Here is a 21,113-nt window from a genome sequence, read left to right as displayed (position 1 = left end):
AATTCTGCACTCCCTGTATATCTGGGCTGTTCCTGGTGTGGTTCTGTCTATTGAACACCTTCGTCTTTGTCACCTTTGTCACAACTTCACTGAAAGAATCCCTGTGAAGTTTTTCAAACAGCCGTACATAAATCAAGACTGTATACGATTACCACAAATATGCAAACTAACTGTAATGCGCTGTACAAAATTCCTGGATTTATCGCTTAAGCTTGGCTGCAGCTCTGCATACTGGATATTTGTCAAATTGGACTTGTATGAGAGGTACGACATAAATAAAATTCAACTGAGTCATAGATGTCATTATGGCTACAAAAATAAACCTGACTTGACATACAGATTGACAACAAGTTTTTATGCCTTTCATCATTGTTACAATGTTCCATAGTCTCCCTCATGAATCTTTCACAACTCCAAAGTATCAGAAGAATGTGAGACAGATTATGTTGCCTTTCTTCAGAAGAGCAGTCCCTCTATCGGTTCACTTTCAAAAGGAATGAGTATAGCTTGAATGAATAATTACAGTGTTGTCTGAGTATGAGGCCAAACAATAGCTCTGACAAGCCTATTTACTAAGAAAAGAAGAAGAGAATATCAGGGTAATATTAAGGATTGGTAGGACAATAGTCTTTTAAGTCCTACTGACAGTTTGCAAGAATTATCAGTACCTTTCCCAGAATGTGAAATATGAACTTTGGGAGCCACTGTAGATGATTTAATTGGAAACAAATGAGGTGTAGATGTCAGATGATAAAAGGAATCCATAAAACTGTCTTTATGAATATGACACCAGTACATTATTATATTTTTAACATAACCAATCAACAGGAAACCAAGAAAGACAAACAAACTGAAAAAAACAGCACACAGAGCTATTTGACTGAGAAAAAAGGGGAAAAAGACAATTTCAACAAAGGTCAGTCTTGAAACCATTTCATTTTTCAACTTTCTCTTTCAATATCTATGTTATTCTTTGTAATGGGAAGTTTGACATTTATCTTAACATCTTAACTACGCATTTGATCCAGGCTGTATTTCCATTTGTTCATTTTCATTCTAGTAGCATTCTTTTGAAGTCAAGCACAAATACTTTGGGGCCCAATTGAATTTATTTAGAAATAAAATTTTCACATCACTCTGACCTCTTCTCAAAATGTTTTCTCCCTTGCCAAACACAGTGAAGCAAACACAATAAAACAGTATTTTATTATGACTATGTTTACACTTACACTTAACCACTTATAGTGGGTTTCTAAGGACTGCATTAACTAATAATATGGGCTTCAACAGCTCAACTCCCATCCTCTCCCCTCCCAATATTCATTCTGTGCTTTAATATTATTCTGCGAACTCAGTAAAGATTACACAATGATTGTAAAATTTTACATAATAAAGCAATTTTTAGTCTCTCACAAAATGAGCACCAACATGGCGCATTTCAGTAAATGATGGACAGTGTTCCAAACTTTTACCACGTTCCTAATCAATGTTATTGACTGCAATTTTCCTTCATTTCATTGATGTTTGTTGGCATTTGTGTCAGAAGCAGCTGTGTAGCAGGCAGAAGATGGATGCAAAAAGCAGGACTTGGAAGACAATAGGTAAACTTAAAAGCGGCTAAAATGCTAAATTTACACCAAGTACAAAATAATGCAAGTTAAAAACAAGAAAACCAAAACTTCTAGTATTCAAGGGAAATATAGAACTAGGAAAAATACAACAAAGGACAAAAAGGAGACTGAGGCTTTATATACAAACACAGGATAACATGGAAACAGGCAACAGGTGGGAAAACAGCTGAAACTAATTACAGATAATGAAAGAGGGGAAGCAGAATTGAATACAAAACACAAGAGACAAGAGGTTCCCAAAATAAAAGACCAGGACTAAGGAGACAATAAACTAACAGTGTGGGAAAACAAGAGGGACATGAAACCATAACACCAAAAGAAAGTGCACCAGGCGTAAGGAAATAATAAACAAGATTGTAGATTTGTCTGGAGATCTTGGTCCTGTTGCACGACCCAGTTTGAGCCCAAGTTTTAGCTGTTGGACAGATGGCCTCACATTTGGTCTCATCTGTGCAAAGGGCATTGTTTCAGAAGTCGTGTGGTTCAGATGCAACTTGGCAAACCCGCTGTGCTATGCTGTGCTGTTATGTCGCTTTCTCCCTTCCAAACAAGCCAGACTTGTTCAGTCTTTTTCTCATTGTACTGTCATAAACCTTTACATTTAACATACTAGCTGAAGCCTGTAAAGTCTGAGCTGTAGCTCTGGGGTCCAGTTTCTCTGAGAATTGCACAGTGTGACTCCTGAGGCTGTTGCATTGTTTTAATTGTGTTAAGATTAGCAAACTGACAAAATTTTGTAGAGGTGTTCTAACTTGCTGATGATCAGTTAATCAAGTACATTTGATTAGCAGGGTAGTGTTACTTACCCTCTTAATTCCTATTGGAAGCGGGAAGGGTGTGATTAGTTTCTAACAGGACTGCAAACAGTCCTGTGAAGAGTCTCCTTTTTTCACAGGATTATATATTGGAAAAAGTCACAGTTAAAGTATAATCTAGTTATAGGAACTGTAACTTACTTGGCTCTAAGCAGATCCTGATCTTTGAGGACAGACCCTTGCAGATAGATGACTCTTTGAGACCACAGAGGGATCTGCAGCACCCTTCGCACCTGGAGGTCCATTTCAGTTGGGCACAGGATCACCACATAGTAATCCTTGAAGATTATGTAAGAACCACATCAGTATCTCAAAAGAGGAATTTCTATGTAAATGGAGACACACCATGTCAGTCATTATCACTTGTAAGTAAACCTCGAGCACGTGTATGTAACGGTCGTTACCTGCAGTCGTGGATGAGCGTAGAATTCATTGAGAAAGTCCATGAGCAGGTCTATTTTGAGTGCGCTGACACACAGCACAACATGTTTCTCTGTCTGTGCTCTGTGGCGGCTGTAATTCCCCCCAGACTTCTGTCTCTCCATCCACAGGTAGATCAGCTCTTCAAACTGACAAGCAGCAAGCGATGCAAAGGTCACACGAGGAAATGTAAACGGATCCAAAGATTATTTCAGTATCTTTGTACCTGAAGAGGCAGCACCACCAGGGCCACGCAGATCATGATGACTACCAGTAACTGGGAAGGCCATATGCGGGGAGTCACATCTCCGAAGCCCACAGTGGAGAAGGTGACAATGCAGAAGTAGAACGAAGTGAAGAGGGAGAGGTTTTTGCCTGCTCGTTCCAGGTGCTGAATCCCACACGTGCTGTATACAAACAAATACGAAGTCAGCATATACAGCTACAGCATGTAGGCTGGTTATGAACCTGGACATAGAGGCCACAAGGAATAGATAAATAAATATGCTGTATTAACAACTAAAAGGTTTGTTTAAATATTAATAAAAAATAAACATTAAGCTTTTGTTTGTCATTTTGACTTCATAACTGATATTTTAATTCATTTTGAGCATTTCTCAGCTAGCAAAAATGGTTTGGATCACTCTTCACCGTTACAATTATACTTTAACCAGTAGTATAGAGTAGAAGAAATCAAAGCACAAAGCTGGTGGGTGCTTTTCAAAGTTTTCACTGTAAATTCTCTTCTTTTAAAGCTGTTGCATCAACCTCCCCTCCACTGTATAATCTGAAAATGTCTAAGTTCCTGTACGGCTATATCACTGAAATGTGATCTCGTACGCTTGTTTTGCACTCGGCTGCGGCAACGGTGTCACATTTACCAGGTCACAAAAAGCAAGAGTATACAGCAAGCTGAAATAACACCAAAACACGGTGGATGCCAGGAGATGTGACGTCAGCTGTCTCACTGTGATGGCATCAGCCACACATGGATAAATCAGTGGATTTGTTTACTTTATTAGTTTGTTTTGCAGTTTTCTTCATTAATATAATTATGATCTCAATTGCTAGTTTTGAATCATCTGTATAACATGATTTTCATATTTCTAATTTTATGGCCCCATTCAGAGTTAAATAAAGCAGGGTATATTTTGGAGTCCGCCTGCCTTGTGATTGGCAGGTTGCTACCATACGAGCGCACAGAGTCGCTCGATTTCTCAGTCAGAGCCAACCATTGCTTGTCACCTCTGGTTTCCAAAAACCAAGACGCTGATGGTGAAAATGCTCAGCTCCAGGCTTCAAAACAACAGTTTATAAACAGCTCACATAATCATGGTTACATCTGTGTTTTACGTACTGTCTATGAGTTTAACTACCCTGCAGTGAACTAAACAGCACTGTCAAAGTTATGCTCCCATAATATTTGGAATTATCTGGATCACCATTTTTAGTATCGCTTAGTAATTATTAAAAATATAAATAAAAATCTGCACAGTTCTTTCACATTTTAGCAAACACAGACAGAAGCACAATATGTCACCAGTCTGAACAGAATGGTTTTACAGTCCCTGCAGAGGCAGGCTCACCCAGTGAAGACGAGGCAGAGCAGGGTGCAGATCAGAATGAGGACCTGGTTAAACATGGCTGAGTTGGTCCTCTGGATCGCTCGATGGACATCGTTCTACCATAAACAACATGCAGCAGTTATAGTTAAAAACCTATTCATTTTCTTCTGCTTATCAAATTCAGAGTTATAGGGGGAGGCTGAAGCCTATCACAGCTGTCACAGGATGAGGGTACACTGTTGTAGGGTTAATACACAGAGACAGATAATAGGTCACATCTAGAGTCAATTTAGGATCTCTAATTAATCCAACCCCATGCATGTTTTTTGGATTGTGGGAGGAAGCTGGAATACCTGGAGCAAACCCAAGCAGACACAGTGAAGGCATGCAATAGGACCAGTCTGGATTTGAACTAAGCTCCTGCCTGTTGTGAGGTGACAGTGAGTACTACCACTGGACCACTGTGTTTCCCAAGGATACAAATGCTTATAATCAGTGACACTGCGTCTACCCCTGTTCCATTTAATTGTGAATTCGTTTAGCGGTTGCAGATGCTTCTACTCTTGTATGCTCCCCACTGCAGTCTGCAGAGCAACGTGATAAAATGCACACAGCACTGAAAATAATCCCTAATGAGCTCCCTCCTGTGTGCAGCACAAACAGAGCAGAACCAAAGAAGGATTTTTTGTTGTTACAGTGTGGATGTCGGGGAGTACGAAGGCCTCTATAAATCAGTGCAGTTAAAATGTCTGAAGTAAATCAATAAGCTGTTGAAAACTGGTCATTAATAGACAAAATTCAGTTAACTGCTTTGACTTACGATCATATTCTCCAAAGCACATTTGGCCAACCAGCAGTTGAGAAACACAGGAATGAAAATGTTCCTTATCGAGGGCCAGAAAATCTGAGGAGAGGTAGAAAACACTTCATTTCAGAGTTTTCTCAAACAATAAAAATCTCACAGCAGTGGGTCATATGTCTGCAGCTTAAACGTGCTACCTGTGAAAATTAAAACTTTTAAGTATTATTGTGTAACGTTTTTATACCCAGAATCATTAAAGAGGAATACTCTGCACTGTCTTAGTCAGCTATGATGTTTGTAGTTCTATCTTCTCTGTCCATGTAGCTCAATCTGCACAAAATGTCAGTGTTACCTCTCTAGTACTTGTTGTAGTTGAGCATTTTCATATAAGAGCTAATCAAAGCAAGCATGCAGCATTAATTACAGCAGGGGCAATGCTTTGAATGTTGATGACCCTCTTGTGACAGGCAGATGCACACTTGTCCTGCACATTGATGTAGTTTGGCACCAACAAACTAGTCCTTAATGAAACTTGTTTTATCTTTTAGAGTAGCAAGGCCAAGACTTCTTTAAAGAGACAATTCTGCTGAGCTTGAAATGATTATTTTTTTCTGGCCATCTGGCCACCACAAATCAAGGTGCCATCCATTAGAAAGTACACCCTCTTTAGATTCTATCTATCTTAATATAATAAAAAAAACCATTATCTTAAGAACAGATAAATACATTTGGAGTAACAACAACATGACAGTAAACCTAAGCAGAAGAGTGTGTAAAAAAAATCCAGTACACCCTACCAATCGGACCTAAGAGGTTAAGTAGCAGCCAGGTGCTGATTAAGAGACCACCATTATGCGTGAGTACACCTAATGAGGGTATTACAGGAGCAGATGTTTTTGCAGTTTGCTGGTCCAGAACATTCAGTGTGCTTTAACACAATACGGAAGACGAAAGAACTCAGCAACCATCTGCTGCTGCTCATCAATCTGGGAGGGAGTATTACGTCCATCATTTATACAATGCATACAATCCTTCATACAATGAGAATGATTCTTCAAAAGTGGAAAACATTCAAGATAGTAACCAATCTTCCCAGAGCTGGACATAGCATAACACCTTATACCAACTATCAAATCGTCACAGTAGAGGGGTGACGATTTGTTTATTTTGCAGCAACAGGTGCTGGGGACCTTGCAGTCTTAGAATCAACCACAAACTCCTCTGTATAGCAATAATTCCAGAGGCCACATGTTTAACGGGACAATGAGCTCAAGTAAAGCATCAAATCTATAACAAAGAAGCTGAAAAATAAAAGAAATGGGGAGTTCTGTTGTTCCAGTCAAACCAAAACCTGAGCCTGGTTCTGCCAGAGGTTTCTTCCTGTTAAAAGGGAGTTTTTCCTTTCCACTTTTGCCAAAGTGCTTGCTCATAGGGGTCATATGATTGTTGGCTTTTTCTCTGTATGTATTATTGTAGGATCTACCTTACAATATAAAGCGCCTTGAGGCGACTGTTGTGTGATTTGGTGTTGTATAAATATATGGAATTGAACTGAATTGAATTAAAAGAGCTGTGCATAAATAAACTGCAAAACTCAGTGAACTGAAGCAATGTTGCAGAAGAGAGTGGGCTAAAATTCCTCCACATCAATGTGAGAGAGTGATATAATCATATAGAAAATGGTTGCTAACTATTAAAGTTATTGCTGCTAAAAGTGATTCCACAAGCTTCTGAATCATAGGATGTGCTTAATTTTTCATGGAGTGCTTCTGCATAATAAAGCACATTTCAGGGTTGTCATGGTAAAACTTTTACCGTAATGATGAAGGGAACTGTGTTGATCATCTCTAGAAGAAAGGACACCTGGAATATCTGCTCCCAAATGTTCCCCTAAAAGTAAAAACAGGCACAGACTTTTAACACTTTCATCTGTAAGCACACAAAAGACAGTGAGTCACTGCAGAGATTCATTGTTGTCTGTCACCCTGCAAAACCACTTATTCCTTCACCTCAGCCATATCCTGCAATTACTGTCTGTCTTTAATGTAGCCTTGACAAATGACTTGGTCTAATTGCACCACTTATGGATTGTCAATCTAGCACATTGTAAGTGATTAATTGTACAGAATGCATTAATCATGTTTGAAGCCAGAGTGCTTTTTTTAGCACACTCTGTCTTACCTTGTAACTCAGATACATTAGTAACATAGTCTCCAGGAAACTAATGATGGCCACAATCACCTGTGCAAAAACAGGATATAAGACATACTTAATTATTTACAACAGCGTTGTCACAAATAATCTTCTAAGAATGACGCTCACCATGTTTTCACATGATGATCAGACATTTATGGTTTGCATTAGACAGTCAAATATTTGGTCAACAGCACAATTGAAAGCAGAGATGGGATCACTCCAGTTGCAACACCTGTCAATATGTTGATGTTCTGACACACGACCCATGTAGTCACTGCTACACTGTTACCTGATCGTGTGAGTACACATGGGTCGGAGAACCCCCGTCTTTAAAAATCGGCCATCATTTTCAACTACACACCTGTAAAGTATCTTGAATCTTGCACGGTTGTGACGCTATGCTGTTGAAATCTGTCCACAGACAGACAGACAGACAGATATACAGAGAGACAGACAGACAGACAGATAAAGACCTGCCCGAGAACTCAAAATGGCTTTGTGGTAGTTCCACTTACAGAAGATGTTTCCAGGACAATTTGTCACAATGACACACACATGCACGCACACAGACACTCACAAGGTACAAACTGTACCAGCTGTGCCAATGAGGCCGGCAAACACACACACAAGTTTATGCAACTCAGTGAAAGTCATTGAAAGTTTTGCTTTATGTGCTCTTTCTTCTCTTGTGACTCACTTGAATGGCCCAGACAGGAAGCTTCCTATCCACCCAGAAGATCAACTCCCTGACAGAGAGAGCACACAACAGTGACAATTGTACTACATTTAACAACAAATTCCCTCCAAATCAAAGAAAAATTGTACATGATTGGTGTCTATACCATCAGTGACAACGTGAGATAAACAGAAGACCAAGCTGGCAGGGATCTCTTTACATAAATGTTGATAAAAAGGGAAAATCCGATAATGAAAACACCGATGGCCTGCCAGAATAACTAATAAGGTGAATGGAAGAAATGAGGTATCAGACCAAACAAAGAGCTGAAAGAAATCACACCTTTTGCTGCTTACCAGTTAATTTCTCTGTCCTGCACTGAACCGTTCCACTGACAGTCGACACTGTGGAGTAGTGATGATGGTAAGGGAGGAAGGCAGCAAAATAGCAGGAAGTGAAACATGAACATGGGAGGATTTCTGCAGCTGAACTAGATCGTAGACACGTCAGTTTATTAAAGCAAAGTATGAGTTCCTAAATCTTCATACTGAATTAAAATAGAATGCTAGATCTTTTCACACTTTTTAAAAATTTTAAAAACTTAAATATGAAACATACATTTATTTATTAATGATCATTTGATTTGTGTAAAAATTAAAGCACACAACAAGCCAATTAATCAAGTTAACCACCCAAAGGAGCTGGCCAGCTCCTCATAGATACAGTAACTGTATGGAAAAGAGAAAAGGCTTCCTGTTCTGTCCTATAAGCAAATCTTTGCTTTATCTATTGGTCCTATAAGACATATCTTCAGTCATCAAAGTTGAACCTTTGTTATATTTCTCATATAACAAAACGCTTTTATACTCACACCTACAGCCAATTTAGAATCACTGGAATTAGTATTAAACTGAAATGCCTGATGTTTGGACTGTGGGAGTAAGCCAAACTAATTCTGGGAGAAACCATGCAAGCACAAAGGGAACATCCACACAGAAAGGCCCCACACTGCTGGTGGAGTCAAGCCCAGGAGCTTCTTGTTCTGAGGTGACTATCTGTGGAATCAAACTCTGATTACCAGTTATTCATGGTCACAACAGCAGATAGATAAAGCACAGCAAAAAGTTGATGGGGCAGACACTGGAATGAGACATTACCTCTACAGATCACCACTGACTGGCCTAAAGTTATCTAGAGTCACTGAGAGGCGACTCTAGATGAACAGATGCAAACTGGGAGGTCTGCACTCGTTTGCGTGTAGCAGCTCTAGAATTGGCAGTTTTACACATAATATTTATTCAATTCATAATAATTTGGTTTTTAAAAAATGAGAAAGGGACCACTTTCATGAGTAAATCATAGTATGTGACATTTAGGTCTTATGATGCGTACAATAGATACAGTATCCTATATATAGTATCGCACATGAGCATGCTGTGTCATCTAAATGACACCAAAGGAGGCTGCTGTTGCTGTGATTATGCAGACTCCAGGGCTTCTAAATAGATATTATGATCCCGACCTGTGGAACAATCCTCCTACATATAATATGCAGAGCAACCTTAACCAGTAACCTTATATTCAGTACTCGGCATTTTATTTGCAGTTTAGCTTCTTTTTCACCTTTTTTTGTTGCTTTCCTTTAAAGAATTAATCAACTGCAATGAATGAATAACAAATCTTAACATTATAATTGTTTTTTTCATTTTTTGAGAGTGTTGTGATAACATTGCGTTAGAATGTGCTTGATAAAAATCCTCGACTTGACCTGAAAACCTTTATTTTAAACAAACCATTTGTTGTTGCCACTGGGAGCGTTTTGCTGTGCAGCGCTGTGGCTGGCGCCTGCGCTCTGAGCGGGGTTGTCTGTCATCACTCTGATGATGTACAGCAGACAGGTGAGCAGCTTCAGAGAAAAGTTGAACACACGAATCCTGAGGCCTGAAGGCAAAAGAAAATAAGATTTGTATAAATAAATCTTATTTGTAAGTAAGATTTATTGTGACAGTGTGTACATAGGCTTTCCTGTGTTTAAGTTTAAACTGTATTTAACACAGTGTCATTTCTTCAGAGTAAATCTCTGACAGGTAAGGAAAAAACATCTGGGATTCTCCACAGGTGTTCTCATACAATGGTGGAAATAATCATTTGATCCCGGGCTGAATTTGTAAGTTTGTCTCTAATTTTTAAAATATTTTTATAATTTTTATAGTTTTTTGGAGAGAGACAAAACATCAACCAAAAATCCAGAAAAAACAAATTACATGAATTATATCATTGATTTGCATGTCAGTGATTCTTAAGCAAAGTCTAACTTAATACTTGGGGGAGAAACGTTTGTTGGAAAGCACAGCGGCAATATGTTTCTTGTAGCTGGTCACCATGTTTCACACATCTCAGGGGGAATTTTAGCCCACTCCTCTTTACAGAAACTCTCTAAATCCTTTAGGTTTCGTGGTTGCTGCTTGGCAACTCAAAGGTTCAGCTCCATCCACAGATTTTCTCCAGGACTGAGATTTGGAGACTTGCTAAGCCACTCCATCACCTTAATTTGCTTCTTCTTTAATCACTCCTTTGTTGGCTCTGTGGTTTGTTTTAAGTCACTGTCATGCTGGAAGACCCATCTTCAGTGTTCTGCTGAGAGAAGAGATTTTATGGTACACTGCCCAGTCCATTGCCCCATTAATCCGATGAAGGTGTCCATCATCGGATTGCCCCAAACAGCCCCAAAGCACAACGTTTCCACCTCTGTGCTTGACTGTGGGGATTGTGTTCTTTGGATCATATTATTATTAAATATTTCATTCAAAATAAGACACACAACTACAACGTGGGAAAAGACCCAGGGAAACCGAGTTGACGATAGAAACCCTGAAAAGCACAAATTCCACACCAGAGTCTCAACTCTCGCGGCTTAAGATGGGCCTGTACATGTGCCCAATTGAGCAGGGGACATGGCCTGTATTTATATGCGCTTTTACTAGTCCCTAAGGACCCCAAAGCGCTTTACATATCCAGTCATCCACCCATTCACACACTGGTGATGGCAAGCTACATTGTAGCCACAGCCGCCCTGGGGCGCACTGACAGAGGCGAGGCTGCCGGACACTGGCGCCACCGGGCCCTCTGACCACCACCAGTAGGCAACGGGTGAAGTGTCTTGCCCAAGGACACAACGACCAAGACTGTCCAAGCCGGGGCTCGAACCTGCAACCTTCCGATTACAAGGCGAACTCCCAACTCTTGAGCCACGATCGCCCTGCAGGGTGCAGCAACATATCAATCTATATCAATTCCTTACAGTGTAGTAGTATGTTACCAGTGGAGTTCTTGGTGACTGTGGCCTCAACTACCTTAAGATCATTATCAAGCTCCACCCATGTGGTTTTGGGTGATCCACCACCTTTCTCGTGATCATCCTATGAGGCAAGATCTTGCATGGAGCTCCAGACTGAAGGCGACTGATGGTCATTTTATATTTCTTCCATTTCTGAATAATGACACCAACAACTGTAGCCCATTCCAGCCTTGTGCCGGTCTACAATCTCATCCCTGATGTCCTTTGGCAGATCTTTGGTCTTGCCCATGGTGGTGGAGCAGTTGGAATGGATGAAACAGATTCTGTGGGCAGGTGTGCTTTATACACATAATGACTTGAGATCAGGACCATCTCTAATTGCTTGGCTGATTTTTTGATTGATTGCAATTGACACATACTACCAATCTGCAGGAATCAGAATAATTCTGGCTGGGTTGTAGAGGATCAAATACTTATTTCACTCAGTGACATACAAATCAATTCACAATTCTTCATATAATGAGTCTTTTCTGGATTTTTAATTGATATTAAAATTAATATATAACTACCATGAAAATTTAAAACTGTTCTTTAGAAGTCAGCAAATGTACATATTCAATCATTATTTCCCCTTCTTTACACATTTGGGTCTTATTATGCACAGCTTTCTGGGTTTGCTTTTGTCGCGTTGCCCTTTAATGTGCCCTTTCAATTAAGCAGCACTCATTGTAAGAACATGAGATGGTGGCCGGCACCATCCACTTACTTGATCTTTGGTTTTTGATGAAGAAAAGCTTCAGGCGCTCCTTGAAAGTGTTTTCGTTCACATAAAACTCTACCTGCACCCTAACAGGTAAGAGAGGGAGAGAGACAGTCACACAAGAATCAGCAGCATTAACAGAGATACGAAGATGTTTTTCAAAACGACGACCTTAATACAGCATGAATATTCATAATGCTGTTTTTGTAATTATCTGCCTGAGGAGAGTTATGTAATTATCTGTGTCTGATTTAGTTTCCAATTACATGACAGGACTCCTGTAGGCCACGCAGTTTCAACTGAAGAAACCAAAGAGCAGCTGCTAGCGTGGAGCATCATTTTAGCCAGGAGTGAAGTTAAAAGAGACGAAGGTAAATATTTTTGCACATTTTTTGTATGCAAGACAACAACATTCATATTTTAAAAGGAGAAGAGAAGAGAACAGAGCCTTTTTTTTCTATTCCTCTGATATCATCATTAAAAAGGTCATATAGTAGATGGGAACAGTTTATGCAGATATCACTGTGTCAGTGACATCTATCAGTGGCATTGCTAGATTTCCATATCAGACCAAAGCATGTTTTATGATGAGAAATCCAACATCCAGAAATGGAATGAAAAGACGCGCTTGTGCATAAATGAATATTAGATTTGTTTCTGCACCATCCCACAGAAGGATTACACATGTTGTGCGAGACATTGTGCACACCCGTTTGTATTTGCTATTAAGAATGATATAATGAAGATGAAAATGTATATTCATCAGTGACTCCTTTACAAATTAACTGTGGTTATTGAGAAAATATCTTGAGTGTGAGGAGATTCATTTTTATTCTGGTATGCCTCAGTAACATTTTCAGTATCTCTCGTCCTAATCCTGTTGCTGCTCATATTTATGCTAAATTAGAAATCACTGCATCTCCCCACACAGCTGCGTTTGTGCACTCTCAAAGCTGTCAAAGACTGATCCTCCTGCATCCCTGTGACAGCATCAGCCCATCCATCAGGTTTTGATGTGGAGGTCCAATCTAGTTTGAGTGCCTGTGACATTTTTTTTCAAACTGTCGTGACTCCCAAGGAAAAACAACACGGGCACAATGAGAACATGAAAACTCCCAAAAAGAAGACACTTCAAATGTAAGACCCTGTTGCCAACAACTGACTGCCTGTGCTGTTGCTACTGTATCGCTTGGCTTATTACTCGTGCCAGCTGGTGAGATGCTTGAGTCAATATAGTACTGTGCAAAAGTTTTGAGTCACTCCTATTTTCTTATATTTCTCTTTGAAGGAGGGAGACTTACAACTTCTTTAAGGTTGTCTTGAGGAAAGGTTCACCAGACTTTCTGAAGGTCTTTCAAAGTTTTTCTTGCTGTTTTTTCACTAATTCACATTGTGCCTACACATACCAGAAGCAACAAGGTGATTCCCAGAGAGCTCTTAGCTAAACACTTGGTATATATCTGAGGAAGCAAGGTTTGAAGAAACTGGACAGTCAAGTCCAGGATAGCTGAGGATAAAATCAGAAGTGGCAGGTCTAATGAAGTACCTATAACAGATGAACAGTATTTTAAAGTCATGTCATTAAGAAATAGGGAGGGTAAGTCCAGCAAAGACCTGACAAAAGACCTGGGAGTTGCATCTAGCCCTTCCAGTTATCCATCTTCCAATTATCCAATGAAACCTTATCAGAAATGGTCTCAGTACAAGGATGGCTGTCAAGAAGACATTCTTAAGGAAGCTGTTTGGCAATAGCTTCATTTTTCAGCGAGGTGATAATCCCAAACACAGTTCAGTAAAATCATACCACACAGTGAAAACTAAAACACACCAGGATCTGCTGAGAATTGGCCTCGTCCTATCCTGGCCTCAACATTATTGAAGCAGTGTGGGATCATATTGACAGAGAAGGGAACAAAAGGTGGCCAATATCCATAAAAGAAGCCTGGAGAACTATTTCTGAAGACTACATAAAGAAATGACAAGAAGGCTAGGCTAAGCGAGTTGAGGCTGTGCTGAAGTTAAAGGTGGTCAAACCAAATATTGACTTTTGTTAGAATTCTACCAACTCTGTTTTATCTCATTTACCTTATTTCCATCTATGTTTGCACAACTCAATAAATCACTGCATCTGTTTCTCATTTTCCTAGTAAAGTATTAGGAAATGAAGAGTGACTCAAGACTTTTGCACAGCGCTGTATACCTCATCAAATTATGCTAAATCCAAACTAGCTGGGTTTAGGAGAGATTCCTTGGGGAAAAGAATCTCTCTTGTAAGGGGCTGGATCTTAGCTGAGCTGACACGGGCTGAAAGATGGGAAGAACCGAGGACAGCACAAACTATTACAGGGCTAACACAGAAAGAAAGGCAACCACCACACACTCTCACATCCACATGTCCATCCAATTTAAAATCACAAATTAACTTAACAAGCATGTTTTTGGACTGAAAGAGAAAACCAGAACACCAGGTAAAGAAAACAACAGTGAACCAGGAGGTTTAAAAACAAGCTTCTTGCTGTGTGGCAAAAAGAGAGAAAGTGCAAAAACTCCTTTGATCGCTATGAATGAAAGAGAATTTCAGTGCTGTCTTTGCAGTACTATTTTCTGATGCATGGGCATGGGAAGGTATGAAAAGGAAGGCATGAGAGAGATTAGCAGGATTTCAGAAAGGGTGAAAAACTGCAACGCTTCACTGATGCTCCATTAATCTCAAGTTTTGGCTTGTGGCTGAAAGGATCACAGTGGAAGGGAAAGGGCGGTGTGGGTTGTTGGATGCGGCACTAAAATGGCTATTACAGTTCTTCACGACACTAAAACTACATCACAGTGATGGAAACCCTTCAGTGAAAAAAACTGAGAGAACCGCTCTGCGATGAGAACTAAAAACATCTGTAACATGGGGCCAGCAGCGGGACAGAAATGGGCTCTGGAGGCAGAAACACTTCAAATGAGAGGCTGTGCTGTCGTATATGAGAGTCCTACAGATTGATCTCTGTCTGTGTCTGTCTGTCTGTCTATCGCGTCCTTATACCCTCCCACGCATACATAGGCCTAATGGGTACAAGTAATGGCCCTTAATCAGCTCCTGTTGAGCACACAATTACGAACTGAAGAGGTCTGATATTAGTCATACTGCAGTGTCACGTCGGAGTTTCAGGCAACAAGACGCACACTTCTGTGACCAATTAGATCTTTTTAAACGCCTGCTTGTGGCTCAGCGAGTGTGTGTGTGTGTGTGTGTGTGTGTGTGTGATCATTGCCTCGCTTTCATTAAATCAATGCAGCTCGAGGGGTTCATCAATAACAGCATAGACCTGTTGCTTCCAATCCAAAAGGCCCATTCATCAGTTGACAGAAAATATATGGATTAATATATATGTAAAAAGTCCTCAAGCAAAAAGTCCCAAAAATCTTACAAACTTTCAGTTAATTTGTTTTTTCTTCTCATTTATGTGACACTAAGCTGACTTTTAAATTACCGCTAAAACAAATCAATTATTGGTACGACTGAAACAAAATGTACAAAGATTCAGTTCATGTGCGTCTCAGCAGTCAACATTTGCGCGTTTTCGTGACTGAAGACCTTTCCGTTTTCGACTACTTTAATTAGTCACCTTGCAAATTCGCGAGTGGGGGTTTTCACACTTGAACAAAAGAAGTACAGGAGTAACTGAGAACATAATAATCCATAATAGCGACCTTAAGATACCGTTTTACTTTCTATAATAGCAGAAGTGTCGATGCGTAAAGAAGAAATGACTTTCTGATCCTGGCCCCTATAAATAAATAAATAGGAAGGGTTTTTTTTGTTTGTTTATTTTTCCACCTCTTATCAAACTCCTGGTTATCTCCTAATAACTCCTAATACGTAATAACTACGACTCTTCCCGCCTGAAAATAATAATTCACAGCAAAGAGAAAGAAAGAAAAAGCCGTGGACAGCATTATTCTCCCGCCTCTTTACCGGCGCATCCACTTCCATTAACATTTGGACATCGTGCGCACTTCGGAGGGTAAATTCTCCTCTCCGCGTGGCCCTACCTCTGCCCGGCGTCACCACTACCAAACGTGTCCGACCTCCAGGTTGGGATGAGGATCTCCGGATCCATCGTGCAGGACACCTGTAGCTGCGTCGTGCAACCAGTTTGAATTCCTACAGATGACCAACGTGCCTCACTGCAGCTCTAAAATACCAGCGCAGCACTGCCGGAGGATGAACTGATTTTAGCTTTAACTTATGAAACGACACGATAAAGATAAAAAGATAAAAATAAGAAACCATAGACGAAGCGGTTTTTTTAAAAATATATTTTATTTTCAGATGCTTGTTGGAGTATTTTTAGAAATATATTCCCGCAGCTCGTTTTTATTTTTTATTTTTTCCCTTCTTTGCGCGGGCCTGTTGCCACAGCAACGTTGCTTTGACAGGAATAACCCTAACTGCTGCTGCTGCAGCATGGTCCTCTCCAGCAGCACAAAGCTGTAAACATTCACTGTGCCATAGCAGAGAGATTGTCAGATGAACTCGGATTTGTTTTAATTTGCTGTTGGCATCAGCAGCATGTCAGCAGACTACCCTCAGCCTGTTGGAAGGAAGTTTTCATGACTCGGAGCTCTTACAGTCTCAATGAATGTGCCGCCTTACCGTCTGTTCTTCTGTCTGATCATGCTAAACACAAGTTGGTGATGACGCTCGCTTTGCTCTGCAGGATGTGGTGGATTGAGACAAAAACTGAAAGATGATGCACTTTTACAAAAAAAAAATGAACAGGCAGTGCAGATGAAAGGAAAATCAAGAGGACTGATCTGGCAGTCACCCTCCCTTCAGTCTCCCACCTCTTTGTCTCCTCTAAATTTGCGATGTCTGAAGTACTAATTTATAGATGACCTTGCCCCCAGCAGTCAGTGCTTTTGAAAATAGGAGGAAAGGCCATCCCTCTTGAACCCCCTTTCGCCCACACCAGTACAGCCACTCAGTGTGGCTTCTGAGTTGCACGTGAACACCCTTACATCACAGCCTCTGCCTGTAAGACACATCATGGTGTTCAGGATCACAAAGTTTAGATAAAAATCAGGTAGGGGATAGTCAAGGCAGGGCAGTCAAACATAAGGCTCGGGGGCCAGAATTGGTCTGGCAAAGACTCCAATCCAGCTCAGTGGAAGGCTTTGGAAAATCTAAAGGGGGGCATAGATCATGAACGTTTAACAGTATTTTCATGTTTTACAGCTTTTTCTATTAATAAATAACTTTATCATAGCCATTTATACTACTTTAAAAGTTACATAATAGATAAACAATTAATATCTACTTTAGATATTTTCTACTACAGACAAAACAAGCTTTAATATAACACAAGACAGTCTGGGCAGTGGACCTTTTCTGTTGTTTTACACATTGATCATGTAGCAAACTGAGACATATTTTTGAAATTGGACTCAGTTGTGGCAAATTATGTTGCCACTACTGAGTGTTGATTCCTTTAGAAAGGAACCTTTGAGTGAGGGATGATTCCCCGGACAGATGTGACCGGTGACATTTGGGGTTTCAAGACACAGCTCTTGACTTGACCACTGGAACGCTAACCTGAAGCATCAGTCCCCTATAAACAACACTATCTCCTAAGGACAGAAGATGCGCTCATTTGCAGGGACAGAACAGAAAAAAAGACGGGAAACCATTTAAATAGGAGCTGGAAAGGTTTGGAGCTTTCTCGAAGAGAAAACGAGGATAGCTGTGAGGACAGCTGGAGAAAAGGTCATCTTTGACTAAAAGCATTGGCAGAGCTTGTTGTTATTCCTCATCAAACAAAACAGATATGACAAATATTACAAACAGCTCTACAGTCTGAAACGCTTGCTGCTGCTGTTATCACTTCTAAAATTACATCTGATCATACCTCTCCAGCGGTCCATCTGGAGAACACGCGATTATGCACTGAATAAACATCCCGAGGACGTTTTAGCTTTTTAGCTGACTTACCCAAATTATGAACGTCAATTCACTTCAAAACGTTATGCTGTAAGAGAAAAAAGAGTGCCTAATTCTTATTCTTTGAGTTTGTGCTTAAACTAATGAAGAAGGTCTCTAAATTCCCTAAAGTAGAATGTTTTTTATTCTCAGGATGGAAACCAGTGAAGCAGATCTCAGAAAAACAGAAGCATCACACACAGATGCTGCAGCTGAGTAGAGCGCTGAAGGCAGAAGATGAGGAAAGACAGATAGACCGACGGAGAGATCTCATTTTCAATTCTGACAGTGAAGTAGGTCGCAATGTTGTCGCAGAAAAGAAAAATGTGTTTCAAGTCAAACTTCTTCAATCTTCAAATACGTACACAGACACCTGCTCCACAGCTTCTCATGCACCTCCCTCTTATTCAGCACCACGGACAGCGCCCCAAATCCTGCTACGTTTCTGGCGCCTTTTAAACACAAACGCCACTTAGACCGGAAAAAGAGAACACTTCAGACTGCGCTCCTACGTGCTAAAGTCTGGAGGGGGCAAACACTGGTAAACACTCCATGAACAAAGCCTTTTCAGCAACTACAAAGAGGTGAATCAAGTGGGATTAAACTCCAAAAAACAGTATTTGTCAGGAATAAAAGAAAAAAAAAGAGGTCTGGCAATCAGCACGCTTGATAAGTGAAAGCAACACGAGCAGACGACCAACAGAGCTGTGATGAGATTTAATTCAATTCAGTTTACTTGTTTTTTTCATCCTGTATATGTCTTGGGGCTGTTGCAAATAAAACACTAATAACTTACATAAAATTCAAACAGTTGGAGTCAAAAAGTAACAACAACAGCAGCCACTTGAAATAAAACAGGGGGAATAATGGATGTGTGCTCTTTTTTAGATGTCGTCATTTTACACTACTTCACTTAATGCTATTTCTCAATGTTTTATAGAGGCTACTGACCAACATCAATTAATCTGACAATTTATTACCACAGTTATTAGTAATAGTAGATTCATCTTCACAAAATGGTGCGAAAAGAAACCAAGGTCTTCTTTTCTTTATTATTAGATTTACCCCCAAATAGTCCACATTAAAGAGGATTAAGCAGCATTTGTTTAAAGATTACAGCTGCTTGCTTTGGGATACAAAACTAAGTAGGACAACTAACCGATTCTGACAAAAAAACATCCACCGTTTAACTCAACTGTTACACTTGCTTGCTGAGAGAGTGCTTGTTAGCAAATAATGTTAACTAACTAACATTAATCATTCACTAAAGTAATGCAAAAATGAGATCAATAGCCAATCTTATTGGGCAAACAGCTGTTTGCTAAACGTAAAGAAATGGTGCATTGAAAGGATAAAAAGCCGGCATGTTAGCTATAATACTTATAATACTTAAAGTAACAACTAAATGTTGAAATAACTCAAATTAGTAAACTACAAATAGCAAAACAGCTAATTATATATGACCAAAACCTAAGAGTTCCAAATAAATGTTGCAACAGCTCAACTTAGATGAGTAAAAAGCAATAAATAGCTCAGCTAAGGGTCAATAGTCAAAATAATTTGTTAAAAGTAATAGGCAAACAGCAAAAGTGCTGAATTTAAGAGACAATTACCTGAAATACGAAGCTAAATTCAATGTTGAGAAATTGCTAAACTGGTGTATAGACAGCTGAAATATTAGGCTACCTATAACACCCATTATAAAGGTTATATGTCTATGAGCTGATGCGTCTGTCAGAATTGTACAAATTTTAAGTTTGAGAGTTTCTTCTCAGCTTACTTCTTTCGGTTCCTGACCACCTCAAACACCACGTCTCAGCCAAATTTGTGTGTTATAAGCAGAGCTTCCTGCCTACCTGTCATCATTCGGGAAGCTCTGGTCCCCAAGAAGAAGGTCTCTGAAGCGGAAACGGGGCGGCAGAGGAGGCACCTCGCTCTCTAGCTGCTCCATCTTGAGAGTAGAGATGTCTAAGATAACCCCAGTACTGCGGCTGCTGTTTTTGGTCTGGAGTGGGGCTGGGGATGAGCTGGGGGGAGGGACAGGAGAAAAGTAAAGAAACAGAAGGCAGAGAAAGTTGTGCAAAAGTGAAGGAAGCCAGTTGAGCCAATGTTGAAAGGAAACAAGAAGCACAAGGAGAAGGAAAGGAGGCAAGGAAGGTAAACATGGGATGGAAAAGTGCAGTTGACGGGGCCCGGGTATGGAGTTACAGAAAATCAGACCAAAAAGGATAATGCCCCTAATGAATACTTTATATTGTACTGTAAAGTTTATATTTTTGTATTTTTAGTAAAGATAATCCCAAACAATGACCTTTGCAGCTAAAATCTTTGTGTAATGAAGAACCAGCCAACTTATGTTCACCTGAAGCACCATGCATTGTGGCTTCTTCACTATCCTGGGACAGAAGCAGGGACAGGCTAAAATGCTGCTGCTGTGTGATGATTCAGGCTTAAAAGCAGAAATTAGCATGCATTCAAGGTTATGTCGCTCCTGTGCTGCTTACAGACCATAGAAGACAGACCTGAGTACTTTCCACAACTTTATTAATAGGATTTAACTTTGTTAACAGAAGCGTTTGTTTCTTTAGATTAACAGAGTATACACATGCTTGCATGAAATGGAAAAAAATACCCTTTCTTTTTAGACACGGATCAAAGTGCCTTCTTTCAATTCAGGGCATGTTCATGTAGTGGTATATTTTTTACATTGTTGTACTATTACTTCACTTTTCCAAAATATCCAAGAGTATTTTGTCCACCACCAGGTTCAACATATGGCTCAGCTTCAAGTACACATCATTCATATTATGAATGATGATTATGAATCACTATAGATTCATAACTTGGATTAAGGTTGATCTCAACCAGTGGGAAAGAAAGTAAAAAATCTTCAGCTGCTGTGTTTTTCTGAATGGCTGCAGATGCTGAGACACATCTCTCTAATGTGCAGCCCGAAAGCCTGAGTAACATGCAAAGGTTAAG

At 39.9% G+C, this 21,113-nt stretch overlaps 1 protein-coding gene across 2 annotated transcripts in view; it reads right to left on the bottom strand.

Moving 5' to 3' along the window:
* Positions 1–21,113, bottom strand: part of kcnt1a (potassium sodium-activated channel subfamily T member 1a) — a 41,299-nt gene that overhangs the window by 18,591 nt on the left and 1,595 nt on the right. The window contains exons 2-13 of one of the 2 annotated variants that reach the window (XM_005720267.1): positions 19,988–20,158; positions 12,170–12,249; positions 9,899–10,046; positions 8,462–8,509; positions 8,127–8,175; positions 7,415–7,474; positions 7,049–7,123; positions 5,252–5,335; positions 4,453–4,547; positions 3,093–3,273; positions 2,851–3,015; positions 2,588–2,724 (exon numbers count right to left, since the gene is read on the bottom strand). In XM_005720267.1, the coding sequence (XP_005720324.1) occupies positions 2,588–2,724; positions 2,851–3,015; positions 3,093–3,273; positions 4,453–4,547; positions 5,252–5,335; positions 7,049–7,123; positions 7,415–7,474; positions 8,127–8,175; positions 8,462–8,509; positions 9,899–10,046; positions 12,170–12,249; positions 19,988–20,158 (1,293 nt within the window). Of the gene's footprint in view, positions 1–2,587; positions 2,725–2,850; positions 3,016–3,092; positions 3,274–4,452; positions 4,548–5,251; positions 5,336–7,048; positions 7,124–7,414; positions 7,475–8,126; positions 8,176–8,461; positions 8,510–9,898; positions 10,047–12,169; positions 12,250–16,204; positions 16,348–19,987; positions 20,159–21,113 lie in introns of those variants that run through there. The other variant, XM_005720268.1, reaches the window with a different exon arrangement.

This window comes from Pundamilia nyererei, unplaced genomic scaffold (assembly GCF_000239375.1).
Source record: "Pundamilia nyererei isolate P.nyererei 1_Seehausen unplaced genomic scaffold, PunNye1.0 scaffold00002, whole genome shotgun sequence".
NCBI lineage: Eukaryota > Metazoa > Chordata > Actinopteri > Cichliformes > Cichlidae > Pundamilia > Pundamilia nyererei.
The sequence above is the reverse complement of the archived record's forward strand: the minus strand, read 5'-3'. Positions and strand labels throughout refer to the sequence as shown.